Consider the following 16,988-nt stretch of genomic DNA (forward strand, 5'->3'; position numbering starts at 1 on the left):
GTGATGTTAGCCTGATGCAGATGCTAACAGTGATGTTGCAGATGCTAACAATGACTTTTAAGATGCTAACAGTGATGCTGCAAATGCTAACAGTGATGTTGCAGATGCTAACAGTTTTGATTTAGATGCTAACAGTGATGCTGCAGATGCTAACAGTGATGTTAGCCCTGTAACACCATGTGAAGATGCTAAAGTGTAAATGCTAATGTTGCGTCTTTGTAACAGACTGAAGATAAAAACTTATTGTTTATATTTTACTGTGAATATTAATATTTCTGATGTTGTTGGTTTGTTGTCGACACGTTTGATTATTTTAACGTCTGTTTTTTTTTTTTTAACCGAACAAACTTTGTGGAAACAAAATGTTTTTTCTTTTTTGTCTTTTATTCCAAAAACAAACATTAAATTCATATTTTCACTGTAAAAACACATTCAGACCCTTTTTTAACTGTGAGAAAAAAAGATAAATACAAACATTCCCGTGTTTACGGCGAGTTCAGCGCGTTCGTTCAGACGTTTAACGTTTTTAACGTTTAACGTCAGCGTCAGTTCTGCTGCAGCACCAGAGCGTCCAGGGGCAGAGCGTCACAGAAGCCCCCCGGGAACAGAGCCCCATACTGGGCCTGCAGCTGCTGCAGCTGCTGGGCCGCCTGGAGGTCCGGCAGCACGCAGGACGCCGTCCGCAGGTCGGCGTAGAGCGGCGGCGAGGCGCCCTGAGAGTCACCGAGGGAGGAGAAGTGTGGGGGAGGGGAGTGGGGGGAGGGGAGGAGAGCAGCAGGGGGGGAGGGGTAAAGGGGCGGAGAGCAGCTGCAGGCGTCCCACTGCGGCACCACGGCGCCCGGCGAGGACGAGGAGGCGTGGTCGGCCACCTGCGTGAAGAGCGAGGAAGAGGAGGCGTGAGGAGGAAGAGGAGGGAGGAGGGAGTCCTGGAGGGGGCTCAGGAGGCCGCTGTGCATGCTGGGAAGTTTAGGGCTGGGCTCCGACGAGGAGGAGGAGGAGGAGGCGGAGTCTGACGAAGGCTCCGTGTCTGACTTCCTCTTCCTCTTACGGCGAAAGTTTCCGTTGTCGAACTTCTTCTCACAGTTTGGATCCAGAATCCAGAAGTTTCCTTTACCTGAGAGACGAAGAGGAAGAGGAGGAAGAGGAAGAGGAGGAGGAAGAGGAGGAGGAAGAGGAGGAGGAGGAGGAGGAAGAGGAGGAGGAAGAGGAAGAGGAGGAGGAGGAGGAGGTTAGAGAAAAGCTCTTTTTCTTTCCCAAACTGATTTTTTGTTTGAAATAAATCAAAAATTTGAGTAAAAAACAGAAAATTTAAACTTTAAATTAATTTTACAAACACTAAAAAAACACTTGGACTTTTCGGCCAATGGGATTCTACTTCCTGTCACCAAAATAAGAGCGTGGGCGGGACTTACCGGGCGCGCTCTCGTGGCGTGGGACCTTGTGGAAGCAGTCGTTGAGCGACAGGTTGTGGCGGATGGAGTTCTGCCAGCCCGCCTTGTTGCGGCTGTAGAAGGGGAAGTTGTCGGACACGTACTGGTAGATCTGGCTGAGCGTCAGACGCTGCTCCGGCGCGCTCTGGATCGCCATGGCGATGAGGGCGGAGTAAGAGTAGGGCGGGCGCACCAGGCGCAGCACGTCGTCCGGCGTGGACAGGGAGAACCAGGGACTGCCGGGGAACAGGGGCCGCTGCACGCCGTACAGGTGAGGGAGGAAGGCGGGGAGTCCTGGGGGGAGCCCGAGTCCTGAGGGGGGTCCTGAGGGGAGCCCGAGTCCTGAGGGGGGTCCTGAGGGGAGCCCGAGTCCTGAGGGGGGTCCTGAGGGCAGCCCGAGTCCTGAGGGGAGCCCGAGTCCTGAGGGGGGTCCTGAGGGCAGCCCGAGTCCTGAGGGGGGTCCTGAGGGCAGTCCGAGTCCTGAGGGGAGTCCGTGTCCTGACGGGGGTCCTGGAGGGAGTCCAGGTCCCGAGGAGTGTCCTGATGGGAGTCCTGACATGGGTCCTGGAGGGAGTACGAGTTCTGAGGGGGGTCCTGTCGGGGATCCTTGGGGGAGTCCAAGTCCCGAGGAGTGTCCTGAAGGGAGTCCTGAAGGGACTCCTGAGGGGAGTCCTGAGTAGAGTTCTGATGGGAGTCCTGAGGGGGGTCCTGATGGGAGTCCGAGTCCTGATGGGAGTCCTGCCCCACAGAAGGCGCCCGGGTCTGGGCTGCTGAAGCAGAAGTAGGGGTCGCTGGGACGTTGGAGCCACGGAGACTCTGGAGGAGCCGGGGGGCTGTAGAGGCTGAAGTCGGACGGGTCGAGGCCCAGAGACGGGAGCTCCTGCTGGGGGAGAGAGCGCGGGGACAGACCCTGCTCCGGGACAAAGGACGCCATGTTGGATCAACGGGGTTCAGCTCTGCACCTGCTGCTGCTGCTGCTGCTCACCTGAGACTCTTATACCCTCAGGCCCCGCCCACCAGGCTCCTGATTGGCTCCTGGGCTGTCTCCAACACGCACACACACACACATTCATATGCATAAGTGTGTGTCTGAGTGTGTGTGTCTGAGTGTGGTGGGGGTTGATTTGAATACCTCCCCCCAGGCAGATCACAGCCTCAGGACGTTATGCTGAGGTATGTGACACACACACACACACACACACACACACAGAGAGACACACACACACACACACACACACACACACACACACACACTCACACACACACACACACACACACACACACACACACACACACACACACACACACACACACACACAGGTCACTTCTGTTGTAAATGGTGTTTTTTGAATGTGTTTGATTCTGTGATATCATGTGAAAAACACATGAAAAAGTTTCACCTTCACTTATTTTCATGTTCTTTAATCTGATATTTGGAAAAACGCCATCTTTTCAGTTAATGTCCCAGTTTTTAAGGTTCAAGATTCAAGATTCAAGAAGCTTTATTTATCCCGAGGGAAATTATTGTGCAACAGTTTCGATACAAAGGAGGAAAAGGATCAGAGTAACAATAAGCATAAACATAAATCAAATCAAAACAAAGCTAACGTCAGATAAATCAAGCAATGAACCAAGTGTGACAGAGTGCAACAGACGTCGTGGTTAAGCGTAGGTTTATACAATAAACAACAATACGCAGCGTGCAGTTTAGCAGCAGATTAAATAAAATAAGTACAAACTAAATAAGTGAGAAGGAGCGATAAGTTATAAGTGTTAAAAATGTTAAAAGTGTGGCAGCATGTCCTACAGAACTAAGTGACAGTGTGGAACAGTGGAGTGTAGCAGCATGTCCTACAGAACTAAGTGACAGTGTGGCACAGTGGAGTGCAGCAGCATGTCCTACAGAACTAAGTGACAGTGTGGCACAGTGGAGTGCAGCAGCATGTCCTACAGAGCTAAGTGACAGTGTGGCACAGTGGAGTGTAGCAGCACGTCCTACAGAACTAAGTTACAGTATGGCACAGTGGAGTGTAGCAGCATGTCCTACAGAACTAAGTGACAGTGTGGAACAGTGGAGTGCAGCAGCATGTCCTACAGAACTAAGTGACAGTATGGCACAGTGGAGTGTAGCAGCATGTCCTACAGAACTAAGTGACAGTGTGGCACAGTGGAGTGCAGCAGCATGTCCTACAGAACTAAGTGACAGTATGGCACAGTGGAGTGCAGCAGCATGTCCTACAGAACTAAGTGACAGTGTGGCACAGTGGAGTGCAGCAGCATGTCCTACAGAACTAAGTGACAGTATGGCACAGTGGAGTGTAGCAGCATGTCCTACAGAACTAAGTGACAGTGTGGCACAGTGGAGTGCAGCAGCATGTCCTACAGAACTAAGTGACAGTGTGGCACAGTGGAGTGCAGCAGCATGTCCTACAGAACTAAGTGACAGTGTGGCACAGTGGAGTGCAGCAGCATGTCCTACAGAACTAAGTGACAGTGTGGCACAGTGGAGTGTAGCAGCATGTCCTACAGAACTAAGTGACAGTGTGGCACAGTGGAGTGTAGCAGCATTACTTACTGAAGTAAGTGACAGTACAACTGAATAAAGTACAACTGAATAAAGTGATGCAGTGACATTTTCAGGACACAGTGTCTCCACTGTTCCTTACCTGACCGGGGGGAGATGAGTTATAAAGTTTGATGGCCGCCGGAAGAAAAGACTTCCTCCGGCGTTCAGTGTGACATCAGGGGAGAGTGAGTCTGTGGCACCGGGGGAGAGTGAGTCTGTGGCACCGGGGGAGAATGAGTCTGTGACACCGGGGGAGAATGAGTCTGTGACACCGGGGGAGAATGAGTCTGTGACACCGGGGGAGAATGAGTCTGTGACACCGGGGGAGAATGAGTCTGTGACACCGGGGGAGAATGAGTCTGTGACACCGGGGGAGAATGAGTCTGTGACACCGGGGGAGAATGAGTCTGTGACACCGGGGGAGAATGAGTCTGTGACACCGGGGGAGAGTGAGTCTGTGACACCGGGGGAGAGTGAGTCTGTGACACCGGGGGAGAATGAGTCTGTGACACCGGGGGAGAATGAGTCTGTGACACCGGGGGAGAATGAGTCTGTGACACCGGGGGAGAGTGAGTCTGTGACACCGGGGGAGAGTGAGTCTGTGACACCGGGGGAGAGTGAGTCTGTGACACCGGGGGAGAATGAGTCTGTGACACCGGGGGAGAATGAGTCTGTGACACCGGGGGAGAGTGAGTCTGTGGCACCGGGGGAGAATGAGTCTGTGACACCGGGGGAGAGTGAGTCTGTGACACCGGGGGAGAATGAGTCTGTGGCTGCCCCAGTTTTTATTCAAGATGTTTGGAGAAAAACACACAGTTTGGTTCATGTTTTGGTTTTAATCCGTCCTCTTGTTTTAAACCTTTATGAATCCAGTTCAGACTGTGTGTGTGTGTGTGTGTGTGTGTGTGTGTGTGTGTGTGTGTGTGTGTGTGTGTGTGTGTGTGTGTGTGTGTGTGTGTGTGTGTGTGATGACAGTTGGCGGCTGCTGTGCTAATCTTCGCCCTGCGGTGCCTTAAAGGACGACGCAGACAAAACAACACACACAGTCTGAACCTGAGCTGACGGGGATTACACACACACACACACACACACACACACACACACACACACACACACACACACACACACACACAGGGAGCAGAGGCTCATGGGAAAAAAGCTCTAACTGTCAGAGAGAGTGCATCTGACGCAGATCCATGTTTGACATCCATCCCTGAAGCCTCGTCACTCGACGCCTGAACGCCTCTGAGCTGAGACACTTCAGAGGCGTTCAGGCGCGTTCGTTCATCCGGCTTCTCCTCTGTGTTTCTGTGTCACTGAGTAACTGAAATATAACATACATCATTAAAACACGAGATAACTAAGAACTGTGTTTTAAAGATGGATGTAATCATCTAAAGGGAGGCGCCGTGAACTGGGCGCCGCCGTGTCGTCACGTTGAGTCTTTAGTGGAACTTGTTCTGATGCGTTTGGTTTTTACGTGATCGCACGGACGTCACTTCGATCATGTGACCCCAGCTGTCAATCATGACGTTCTGATCACTTAAGCACCATAATGTGTGAACTCTGTTGTGTTTCCACTGTGAGAGGCGGGACGTTTGTCTCGGTGCAGATCGAACCGGCGAGACCTGGAGACACCTACGTGTGTTTTCTAAATATATCACCATGACAACCGTTACTGCTCACATGCATTTATTTATTCATTATTTGGTTTATTTCAGGGACATTTCACACTAATCAACAGCTGAGCCGTAAGTGCACAAAGTTAGGTCGCCCTCCCACTGTGCCTCCGTCCCGTGCCCCAGCACGTGTCACGGCTAAAGTCTGGTTCCTTTGACCAGTGTGAGTGCAACCGTACCACGTCTAGGAGCGGCACGCTTGCCGTCCACGGCCCGTTTGGGAGAGGTGGGCTTTAGTAAAGCACGTTTGCACGTGTACGAGCACGAGCGTGCGCACGTGTACGAGCACGAGGCCTACGGCGGTTCTGAGGTCATTTCCTGTGCGCCTGTTGGGACATAGAGAAAAGAAGGAGGGACCATGCGCGGACATTTCAAACAATGGCGGTGAAAGGTTCACGTTGGTGTGATGCGGAGGTGGAGTGTTTACTGCAGATTTGGTCGATGAAAAGATTCAAAAACAGTCGACAAGACGCACAAAAACTCAGAGGTCTACGGAAAGATCTGGAAACAAAGCCACGCATCGCCATGACGTCATCAATGCGTGTGACGTGTTACGGCGTGATGACGTATAGGCAGCAGGAAGCATTCTCCGAGGCCCAGGTAGTGAGAGTACAAACGGGCCTGGAGGGGGGGACAAGGACCCTAAAGCACGGGGTATTAGCCAAAGAGGCTGGTTTGCATCTGTTCCAGTGTAACCTATTTCCGCCTGAAGGGGGCGCTAACACGTCCAGAGAGTCAGAACACGAGACTTTGGAGGAACCAGGACGCTGCGGATGCTTTAATGAAAGCCGTGGACTCTGACTCGTGAACCGTCATCGGTGTGTAAAGATAAGAACAGCAGAGGCTCATCTGAACCGTTTTAAACGTGGGTTTATTCGCTGAGCTCCGAACACAAACAGGAAGCTTTCAGAAACAAACAGGAAGTCAGAATAAACTTTAACTGAACATCGTCTGAAACGTTTAAACTCGAAACACGAAGCTGAAGTTTGTAAATGTGAAAATAATCGTTTACACTGGAAACACGTCACGTTCACGTTCACGTGCATTCATTAGAATCAAACACAGTTATTACAGCCGCACATTATGATGATGACATCTGCTGCAGACTCTACTGAAGTCAAAACAAACATTTATTAAAGTATTTGATTCATTCAGGTTCTTCTGCAGACGGAGACTCTGTGGCTGTGACTCTGTTCGTCTCCTGTCTCGTAAACACGACGTTGTTTCTGCACCAGGAAATGAAGTGGGACCCAAACCGTGGCCCTGTCTCCCACTGAGGGCACATCCAGTGTGTGACCCGGTCAGGACCACGCCTGCCCGGTCATGTTGTACCCGGCCGGGTCGGAGAGCAGGCACTGGTTCTGCTGCGCGGAGCCGCGGTTCTTGGCATCGATGAGCAGCAGAGGAGTCTGGGAGTAATGACCGATGATGCTGCTCACTGACGGGAACGTCTGCACACACACACACACACACACGGTCACCAACCGACCCCACAACAGGCTCCAGTCAGGACCCAGCTGCTGTCACCATGGTTACTGTCTCTGCGCCCTGATTGGACGGCGCTCCCCTGGGGGGTCAGGTTTACCTCGTGGACCTTGAGCCCGGTCCCCAGCAGGAACTCGTGGTCCTGCCGTCTGATCTGGATGTTGAACACCTTTTCCTGGTACAAGACCATGAGGGTGAAGGGCTGAGTGGGCAGCTGCCGCGTGCTGTCCCTCACCAGGTACGCCCCGTCCTGCACACACACACACACACACACACACACACACACACACACACACACACACACACACACACACACACACACACACACACACACACACACACACACACACAGGGACTTGAGTATCTTCCATGCAGAGTCGTTTAAACATGTCCCAACACACACTGTGTGTTACCTGTGTTTGTTACCTCTGTGTGTGTGTGTGTGTGTGTGTGTGTGTGAGTGTGTGTGTGTGTGTGTGTGTGTGTGTGTGTGTGTGTGTGTGTGTTACCTTGCTGACTCGTCTCAAACATCCTTCAGCCTGACCTCTTCCCACTTTCCCCACGTACCAGCGAGGGTCCAGATCCTGCACACACACACACTGGAGATCAACCTGAGTGTGTGTTTGTGTGTGTTTGTGTGTGTGTGTGTGTGTGTGTGTGTGTGTGTGTGTGTGTGTGTGTGTGTGTGTGTGTGTGTGTGTGTGTGTGTGTGTGTGTGTGTGTGTGGGTCTGTGTGTGTGTCTGGGTATGTGTGTGTGTGTGTTACCTGTGTGTGTGTGTGTGTGTGTGTGTTACCTGTGTGTGTTACCTGTGTGTGTGTGTGTGTGTTACCTGTGTGTGTGTGTGTGTGTGTGTGCGAGTGTGTGTTACCTGTGTGTGTGTGTGTGTGTGTGTGTGTGCGAGTGTGTGTTACCTGTGTGTGTGTGTGTGTGTGTGTGTGTGTGTGTGTGAGTGTGTGTGTTACCTGTGTGTGTGTGTGTGTGTGTGTGTGTGTGTGTGTGAGTGTGTGTGTTACCTGTGTGTGTGTGTGTGTGTGTGCGAGTGTGTGTTACCTGTGTGTGTCCTGTCGGTGTTGAAGAAGAAAACGACGGCCTGTCTGATCCAATGAAGCTGCGGCCTCTTTGTCCAATCATGGCTGCACACACACACACAGACACACACACACACACACACACACACACACACACACACACACACACACACACACACACACACACACACACACACACACACACAAACACACACACTCTCTCAGGACATTGACAGTAACACACCGCCCTCTTGTGTTTCTACAGCGCCGGCACACAACTACAAAACAAACACTGTGTTAAATAATAATAATATCTAAACACACGTTTATGCTCCTAGAGGACACTTTAACACACGTTTATGCTCCTAGAGGACACTTTAACACACGTTTATGCTCCTAGAGGACACTTTAACACAGGTTTATGCTCCTAGAGGACACTTTAGCCCACGTTTATGCTCCTAGAGGACACTTTAACACACGTTTATGCTCCTAGAGGACACTTTAGCACACGTTTATGCTCCTAGAGGACACTTTAACACACGTTTATGCTCCTAGAGGACACTTTAACACACGTTTATGCTCCTAGAGGACACTTTAACACACGTTTATGCTCCTAGAGGACACTTTAACACACGTTTATGCTCCTAGAGGACACTTTAGCACACGTTTATGTTCCTAGAGGACACTTTAACACACGTTTATGCTCCTAGAGGACACTTTAGCACACGTTAATGCTCCTAGAGGACACTTTAACACACGTTTATGTTCCTAGAGGACACTTTAACACACGTTTATGCTCCTAGAGGACACTTTAGCACACGTTTATGCTCCTAGAGGACACTTTAACACACGTTTATGCTCCTAGAGGACACTTTAGCACACGTTTATGCTCCTAGAGGACACTTTAACACACATATGCTCCTAGAGGACACTTTAACACACGTTTATGCTCCTAGAGGACACTTTAACACACGTTTATGCTCCTAGAGGAGCCTTTAACACACGTTTATGCTCCTAGAGGACACTTTAACACACGTTTATGCTCCTAGAGGACACTTTAACACACGTTTATGCTCCTAGAGGACACTTTAACACACGTTTATGCTCCTAGAGGACACTTTAGCACACGTTTATGCTCCTAGAGGACACTTTAACACACGTTTATGCTCCTAGAGGACACTTTAGCACACGTTTATGCTCCTAGAGGACACTTTAACACACGTTTATGCTCCTAGAGGACACTTTAGCACACGTTTATGCTCCTAGAGGACACTTTAACACACGTTTATGCTCCTAGAGGGCACTTTAACACACGTTTATGCTCCTAGAGGACACTTTAACACACGTTTATGCTCCTAGAGGACACTTTAACACAAGTTTATGCTCCTAGAGGACACTTTAGCACACGTTTATGCTCCTAGAGGACACTTTAGCACACGTTTATGCTCCTAGAGGACACTTTAACACACGTTTATGCTCCTAGAGGACACTTTATATTTGTGTGTTTCTTACCCGACTGCAGCTTGTGAGGCAGGGAGCCCGCGGAGGGAACACTTGGAGGCAGGCCGCTCACAAACAAACACAACAAACACGTTATTTATCTTTCACAGAAATAAAGAAACGTCAGAGACGCTGAGCTTCACAGTGACAGAGTGGCGTCCCCCAGGGCTCCACGCTGGGACCACTGTGGTTCCTGATGTTGTTCAGTCTGAGCGCTGCAGTAAAGACAGGACGGACGTAAATGAGCCTTTGTTGTCTCAGTCTTACCTGTCTCCCTGACGTGAGGGGAGTCCAGGGCGGGGGGGCAGACTCTTATTGTGGAGGGGGAAGGTGTTGTGTTTAGGAGCTGGAAGAGAGAAGAGGAAATTAGAGAACTGTCTCCTTAGAGACTAAACTTAACCGTCACTTTTAGTCGTCTAAACTTAATGGTCTCCTTTAGTCTAAACTTAATGGTCTCCTCTGGTGGCTCCACAGTGACGCTGTCGTCGGTCGCTCCGTGCGTCGCTGCTGTTGGAGGATAGGTTCTCTCGGTCGTTCGTGGTCGAGGTAAAAACTCACCTTGTTCGATCGTTTTCTGACGACAGAGAAGAAAAGCGTCAGAGCTCGTTCACGACGTTCACGACGTTCAGCGTGAAACTGTCGGAGCGCAAACGTACGCAAACGTACCTCTCTGCGGGCATCGAACCTGGAACCAGAGAGACACAAACCCTCAGCGCCTGAACGCTCACGCCTTCGATCACAACGCAGCAAAATAACGAAGGGGAAGCTTCTCCCACCTGTTGGCCGGAGGTCTGGCCAGTCCTGGTGCTGGTCCTGGTCCTGGTCCTGGTCCTGGTCCTGGTCCTGGTGCTGGTCCTGGTCCTGGTCCTGGTGCAGGTCCTGGTGCCGGGGGTTTGGACCAGGCGGGGGGATCCGGGTCCACCTGAGGCCTGAACACATTAGAGAGATGTGACGTCGTTTATCGGAGCATCTTCAAATGTTTCAGATCAAAAACTTTAAAACCGAATTTAAGTCGTAAACTGTTTTTTTATGTAAAGAAAAACATAATTTATTATTATTTTATTTTATATTTTCAAATATAAAATCATACTTTAAAGAATAAAGTTGTAATAATAAAAGAATAAACGTGTTATTTTAATAAAAAGTTTGTTCTTATATAAATATGAAACGGTTGAAGAAAACTTTGTCGTCTGCACAGAAACAAACAAACACGATGTTGTTGCTGAAGAGCCGCCTCAGATCCGTGCTGTCGTGATTTTAATTATTAATAATCGTGATAATCGTGATAAACATGTTCGTACCTCCAGGAGCGAGTCCCCGGCTGCAAAAACCAAACAGAAATAAAAAAGTTAGACTGAAGTGAGAGAAAGAGGAAAGGTTCGTGTTCAGAGTCTGTGGAGTTCCTCAGGGTCCCGTTCTCGGTCCCTTTGGTTTGTTTACATGGAAGCAGCCGATTCCTGCTGTTTATGATAATTATAATAATAATAACAACAATAATAATAATATAAATAATAACAATAATATAATAATAAAGTTTATGTGCGGAGGGAAACGCACCTTGGGCAGCGTGTTGCTCTGAGTTCCTGTGGAAAACAGGAAATGACATCATTAATAAAATTAAACTCATTTTAGACGAAAACACATTTAATTTCATTTCAATTTAAATAAAAATGTTCAAATGTTCTTGTTTTGTTACATTGTGTTTAAAGTTTCAAGACCCCAAAAGTGTGTTTGTTTGTTTGTTTGTTTGTGTGTTTGTTTGTGGATCTTGGTGGTTCTCCGTCACCTCTGATGGGGGACGGGTTGGACCCTGAGTCTCGTCCCGGTTTGTTCCCACGGAAGATCTGCGGTGGGTCTGGAACTGAACACAACAACAAAACAACAAAACAACAGCACAACAAAGTGTTTACTTCAGTCGAACAAACAACAGAACGTTCTTTTTAACGCGTGAACTCACGTTTCCTCGGGCCACAGTGCGGAGACACGTCTCTCCTCGAGGACGGAGACTCTCCCGGCTGCCAACACGCCGTTAGCATGTTAGCGTGTTAGCATATTAGCATGTTAGCATCATAACAGCTACATGTTTAAATTAAAGCGTGGTTGAAATGAGACTCACCATCCGGGGCGACGGTGCGGTCAGGGTGGAGGCCGGGGGGCGGGGACACACGGTCGGGGGCGGGCCTCTGGACGGCACGTGGCTGTCTACACACACGGGTCCGTGTTTTATTAAAGGTTATACGGTTAATTGGTTGGTTAGTTGGTTGGTTGGTTGGTTGATTTGTTGGTTGGTTGGTTCTTTGGTTGGTTGGTTGGTTGATTTGTTGGTTGGTTGGTTCTTTGGTTGGTTGGTTGGTTAGCTAGTTAGTTAGTGGGTGGGTCGGTCGGTCGGTCGGTCGGTCGGTCAGTTAGTTGGTTGTTTAGTTGTTTGATTGGTTGGTTGGTTGGTTGGTTGTGTAGTTGTTTGATTGGTTGGTTGGTTGGTTGGTTAGTTGGTTGGTTGGTTGGTTGTGTAGTTGTTTGATTGGTTGATTGGTTGGTTAGTTAGTTAGCTAGTTAGTTAGTGGGTGGGTCGGTCGGTCGGTCGGTCGGTTAGTTGGTTAAAGTGATTGCGTTGCAGAATGTGTTATTTAGCAGAAAATAACGGATGACCTCATGTTTGTGGCGTGCTGGCGTGCGTGCGTGAGTGTCATGCGTGCGTGATTGCGTACCGATGTAGCCGCCATCTCCCAGGGGCCGTGAGGGGCACAGTTTGAGGGCCAGGTCCTCCGGAGGTTCAGAGGGAGGGGGCTCGTAGTCGTTGGCCCCGTCCGGGTCGTCGTTGGGGGACTCGTAGTCTCCCCCGCTGCCCTCCTCATCGCCGCTGAACGGACTCTCGTAGTCGTCATCGAACTCTTCGTCGTCCTGACGGAGACGAGGGCGACACCGTAGCAACACGTTAGCAACACGTTAGCAACGCGTTAGCAACACGTGAGCAACGCTTGAGCAACGCGTTAGCAACGCGTTAGCAACGCGTTAGCAACGCGTTAGCAACGCGCTAGCAACGCATTAGCAACGGCCGACAGTCGGGTTCTGCTTTTACGTTTGAAACACGACAGAAACTGAACTCTGAACTCACAAACTCGTCCTCAGCCCAGCCCTGGACCTCAGCAGCTGCGTCTGCACCGGAGAAAACTCACATGTTATATATTAATATGATAAATATGAATCATGTATCATGTTTATTATGAGTGATGTGAATAAACGCTCCTCTGAGGTTTATGATGAATAACAAAGATAAAGTTGAACCTGGTTCCTGAAACTTTGTCAGTCTGCGAAAAAAACACAACTTTATTATTTTCATCATTTTCAAAGTGTTAAAACGAGACGTTCACACAAACTTCTGTCGTTTAAAACGGTTGAATCTGGTTTATTATGATTTAAAATGAACAGAAAACCAAAGTGAAATAAAAACGTTAAAAACCGTCGTCTCACTTTTTGCCGAACAAACCTCGTCGCTCCTCTTTTCTGCTGATCTCAGCGCTGAGCTTAGAAATCATCCTGAAAACAACAAACTTTATTAAATCTGAGGATAAAGTCACGATAAAGTCAGTTTAGACACTGACTGATGCGTGATGGCGTGGTGGAGTGGTGGTGTGATGGTGTGATGGTGAGGTGGTGGTGGTGTGATGGCGTGGTGGTGTGATGGTGTGGTGGTGTGGTGGCGTGGTGGCGTGGTGGTGTGATGGTGTGGTGGTGTGGTGGCGTGACGATGTGGTGGTGTGGTGGTGTGGTGGTGTGGTGGCGTGATGGTGTGATGGTGTGGTGGTGTGATGGCGTGGTGGTGTGATGGTGTGGTGGTGTGATGGCGTGGTGGTGTGATGGTGTGGTGGTGTGATGGTGTGATGGTGTTGTGGTGGTGTGGTGGTGTGATGGTGTGGTGGTGTGATGGCGTGATGGCGTGGTGGCGTGGTGGTGTGATGGTGTGGTGGTGTGGTGGTGTGGTGGTGTGGTGGTGTGGTGGTGTGGTGGTGTGGTGGTGTGGTGGTGTGATGGTGTGATGGCGTGATGGTGTGGTGGTGTGATGGTGTGGTGGTGTGGTGGCGTGGTGGCGTGGTGGTGTGATGGCGTGATGGCGTGGTGGTGTGGTGGTGTGATGGTGTGGTGGTGTGGTGGTGTGGTGGTGTGGTGGCGTGATGATGTGGTGGTGTGGTGGTGTGATGGTGTGGTGGTGTGGTGGTGTGATGGCGTGGTGGTGTGGTGGTGTGATGGCGTGGTGGTGTGGTGGTGTGATGGTGTGATGGTGTGATGGTGTGGTGGTGTGATGGTGTGGTGGTGTGGTGGCGTGATGGCGTGGTGGTGTGATGGTGTGGTGGTGTGATGGTGTGGTGGTGTGGTGGCGTGATGGTGTGATGATGTGATGGTGTGGTGGTGTGGTGGTGTGGTGGTGTGATGGCGTGGTGGTGTGATGGTGTGGTGGTGTGGTGGCGTGATGGTGTGATGGTGTGGTGGTGTGATGGCGTGGTGGTGTGATGGTGTGGTGGTGTGATGGTGTGATGGTGTTGTGGTGGTGTGGTGGTGTGGTGGTGTGATGGCGTGATGGCGTGGTGGCGTTGCGGTGTGACTCACGGAGCGTGCAGTTTGGGAAACTTCTGCAGGTCGTTTTCACTCAGATTCTAAAAACAAGAGAAAAGTGTTTGTTTGTTTGTTTGTTTGTTTGTTTGTTTGTTTGTTTGTTTGTTTGTTATTAATAAATATGAAACATCATAAAACTGAACTCACCACAAATCTGGATCCACTGATGCTGTTCTTCAAAACCACTTTATCACAACCAGACACGCTCATCTGAAACACACACGGGTTATTTATTATTATTATTGTTGCCCAGGGTGTGAGGGGCCCAGGGTGTGAGGGGCCCAGGGTGTGAGGGGTCCAGGGTGTGAGGGGCCCAGGGTGTGAGGGGCCCAGGGTGTGAGGGGCCCAGGGTGTGAGGGGCCCAGGGTGTGAGGGGTCCAGGGTGTGAGGGGCCCAGGGTGTGAGGGGCCCAGGGTGTGAGGGGCCCAGGGTGTGAGGGGCCCAGGGTGTGAGGGGCCCAGGGTGTGAGGGGCCCAGGGTGTGAGGGGCCCAGGGTGTGAGGGGCCCAGGGTGTGAGGGGCCCAGGGTGTGAGGGGCCCAGGGTGTGAGGGGCCCAGGGTGTGAGGGGCCCAGGGTGTGAGGGGCCCAGGGTGTGAGGGGCCCAGGGTGTGAGGGGCCCAGGGTGTGAGGGGCCCAGGGTGTGAGGGGCCCAGGGCCCAGGGTGTGAGGGGCCCAGGGTGTGAGGGGCCCAGGGCCCAGGGTGTGAGGGGCCCAGGGTGTGAGGGGCCCAGGGTGTGAGGGGCCCAGGGTGTGAGGGGCCCAGGGCCCAGGGTGTGAGGGGCCCAGGGTGTGAGGGGCCCAGGGCCCAGGGTGTGAGGGGCCCAGGGTGTGAGGGGCCCAGGGTGTGAGGGGCCCAGGGTGTGAGGGGCCCAGGGCCCAGGGTGTGAGGGGCCCAGGGTGTGAGGGGCCCAGGGTGTGAGGGGCCCAGGGTGTGAGGGGCCCAGGGCCCAGGGTGTGAGGGGCCCAGGGCCCAGGGTGTGAGGGGCCCAGGGTGTGAGGGGCCCAGGGTGTGAGGCGCCCAGGGTGTGAGGTGCCCAGGGTGTGAGGGGCCCAGGGTGTGAGGGGCCCAGTGCCCAGGGTGTGAGGGGCCCAGGGTGTGAGGGGCCGGGCGGGTGTGGGGAGACTCTCAAACCCCCGGCTGAGCGCCGCGGTGTTGGAGTTGACCCTGGTGGACCAGAGGGTGGCCTCCTTACGCCTGCGGGTGGTGGGGGGGGGACTCTGACTGTTGTTGGTGCAGATGCAGCGAACAGCAGTTCAGAGTCTGGGGCCTTCTTGGAGACCCTGAATGGAGTCCTGCATGGGGCTCCAGTAGGGGACTCCAGAGTCCTGCTGGGAGACTTGAACGCCCACGTGGGCAACGATGGAGACACCTGGAGAGGCTGATTGGGAGGAACGGCCTCCCTGATCTAAACCCCAGCGTCTGGTGTTAGACTTGTGTGCTGGTCCTGGATCCTCTTTAACAAACACCATGTTGGAACAGAAGGAGGCTCAGAAGTGGACCTGGTCCCAGAGCACACTAGGCCAAAGGTCCAGGATCCAGTCTGTGATGGTCTCATCTGATCTGAGGCCGGATGTTTTGGACACTCGGGTGAAGAGAGGGGCAGAGCTGTCAGCTGATCACCATCTGGGGACGAGTGGGTCAGAGACCTGATCCAGGATCAGAGGCTGGAGCTGCTGCTCCTGGCGTTGGCAGGTGAAGTCCTCCACGTGTCTTCTTCACTGGTGTCTTAACCTCGTCCTCCAAAGATGGCCGCCGCACAGCTGATGATGACACGTGCTCGTCCCTGATTGGTCGACGGTGCGACTCACCTGATGTCAAAGGTTAAAGGTGTTTTTAGAGACTCACCCTCTTCAGGAAGTCGGCGAGCTGCTGGGGGCTCCACCCCGTCACCTCCGCCCGGGACGGCGTCCGCTCGCCGCTCATCCTGCGTCCTCAAACGCCCCACGTCCTCAAACGCCCCACGTCCTCAAACACCGCACGTCCTCAGACACTCCAGGTCCTTAAACGCCCCACGTCCTCAAACGCCTCACGTCCTCAAACGCCCCACGTCCTCAAACGCCCCACGTCCTCAAACGCCACACGTCTTCAAACGCCCCAGGTCCTCAAACGCCTCACGTCCTCAAACGCCCCAGGTCCTCAAACGCCACACGTCCTCAAACACCAAAGACCCTCTAGCTGACGTCAAAACGAAGAGCTCTTACGGAGAGCGTACGACCGCCTGATTGGAGGAGGTTTTCTCTCGTTCTTCAGATGGACGGGTGGCGTGCAGGCAGACGGGTGGCGTGCAGGCGGACGGGTGGCGTGCAGGCCGGCCTCGCTCGTCACCGCTGCTTCCTCTCAAATACAGAAATGTCTCCTCAGAGAATCAAACATCTGTCTTCCTCTAAAGAGAGCAGCGAGAAGACGACGCGGACATGTCGACAAAATGGCTTCCTCTCTCTCTCTTCACTCGTTCTCTCCGTCTCTCCGTCTCTTTCCTCCCTCCGTCTTACAGGAAGTGACTGTGCAGGAGGGGGGGGGGGGGGGTGAAGGCGTTTTAACCACAGAGAGGAACAGACGCTGCAGCTGACGAGAAACAGGAAGTGACAGACTCCAGATCAGCCTGAACCTGCAGCTTCACTGAGCTCTGACCCCGGGACACACGGACGACTCTGACCCCGGGACACACGGACGACTCTGACCCCGG

General features: G+C 52.0%; 1 protein-coding gene and 1 pseudogene across 2 annotated transcripts; both read right to left on the minus strand.

The window, feature by feature from the left end:
- Positions 1-545: 545 nt before the first annotated feature.
- LOC310956811 (forkhead box protein I3-B-like) lies at positions 546-2,364 on the minus strand (annotated as a pseudogene). Its single transcript has 3 exons — positions 2,178-2,364; positions 1,413-1,754; positions 546-1,114 (listed from the first exon to the last, which is right to left on the minus strand). The product of its transcript is annotated as a forkhead box protein I3-B-like (transcript).
- A 4,161-nt stretch (positions 2,365-6,525) lies between these two features.
- lcp2a (lymphocyte cytosolic protein 2a) lies at positions 6,526-16,764 on the minus strand. Its single transcript, XM_083926702.1, has 21 exons — positions 16,148-16,764; positions 14,449-14,511; positions 14,296-14,342; positions 13,162-13,227; positions 12,976-12,998; positions 12,806-12,846; positions 12,399-12,591; positions 11,807-11,892; positions 11,648-11,705; positions 11,477-11,551; positions 11,248-11,273; positions 10,992-11,011; positions 10,467-10,619; positions 10,357-10,375; positions 10,249-10,264; positions 9,958-10,036; positions 9,703-9,758; positions 8,213-8,295; positions 7,670-7,744; positions 7,261-7,410; positions 6,526-7,126 (listed from the first exon to the last, which is right to left on the minus strand). Exons 1-21 carry the CDS (start codon positions 16,223-16,225, stop codon positions 6,977-6,979), a joined length of 1,557 nt encoding a protein of 518 aa, XP_083782828.1. The 5' UTR covers positions 16,226-16,764; the 3' UTR covers positions 6,526-6,976.
- Positions 16,765-16,988: the final 224 nt, after the last annotated feature.

Source organism: Echiichthys vipera, assembly GCF_963691815.1.
Source record: "Echiichthys vipera genome assembly, chromosome: 14".
NCBI classification, from domain to species: Eukaryota; Metazoa; Chordata; class Actinopteri; order Perciformes; family Trachinidae; genus Echiichthys; species Echiichthys vipera.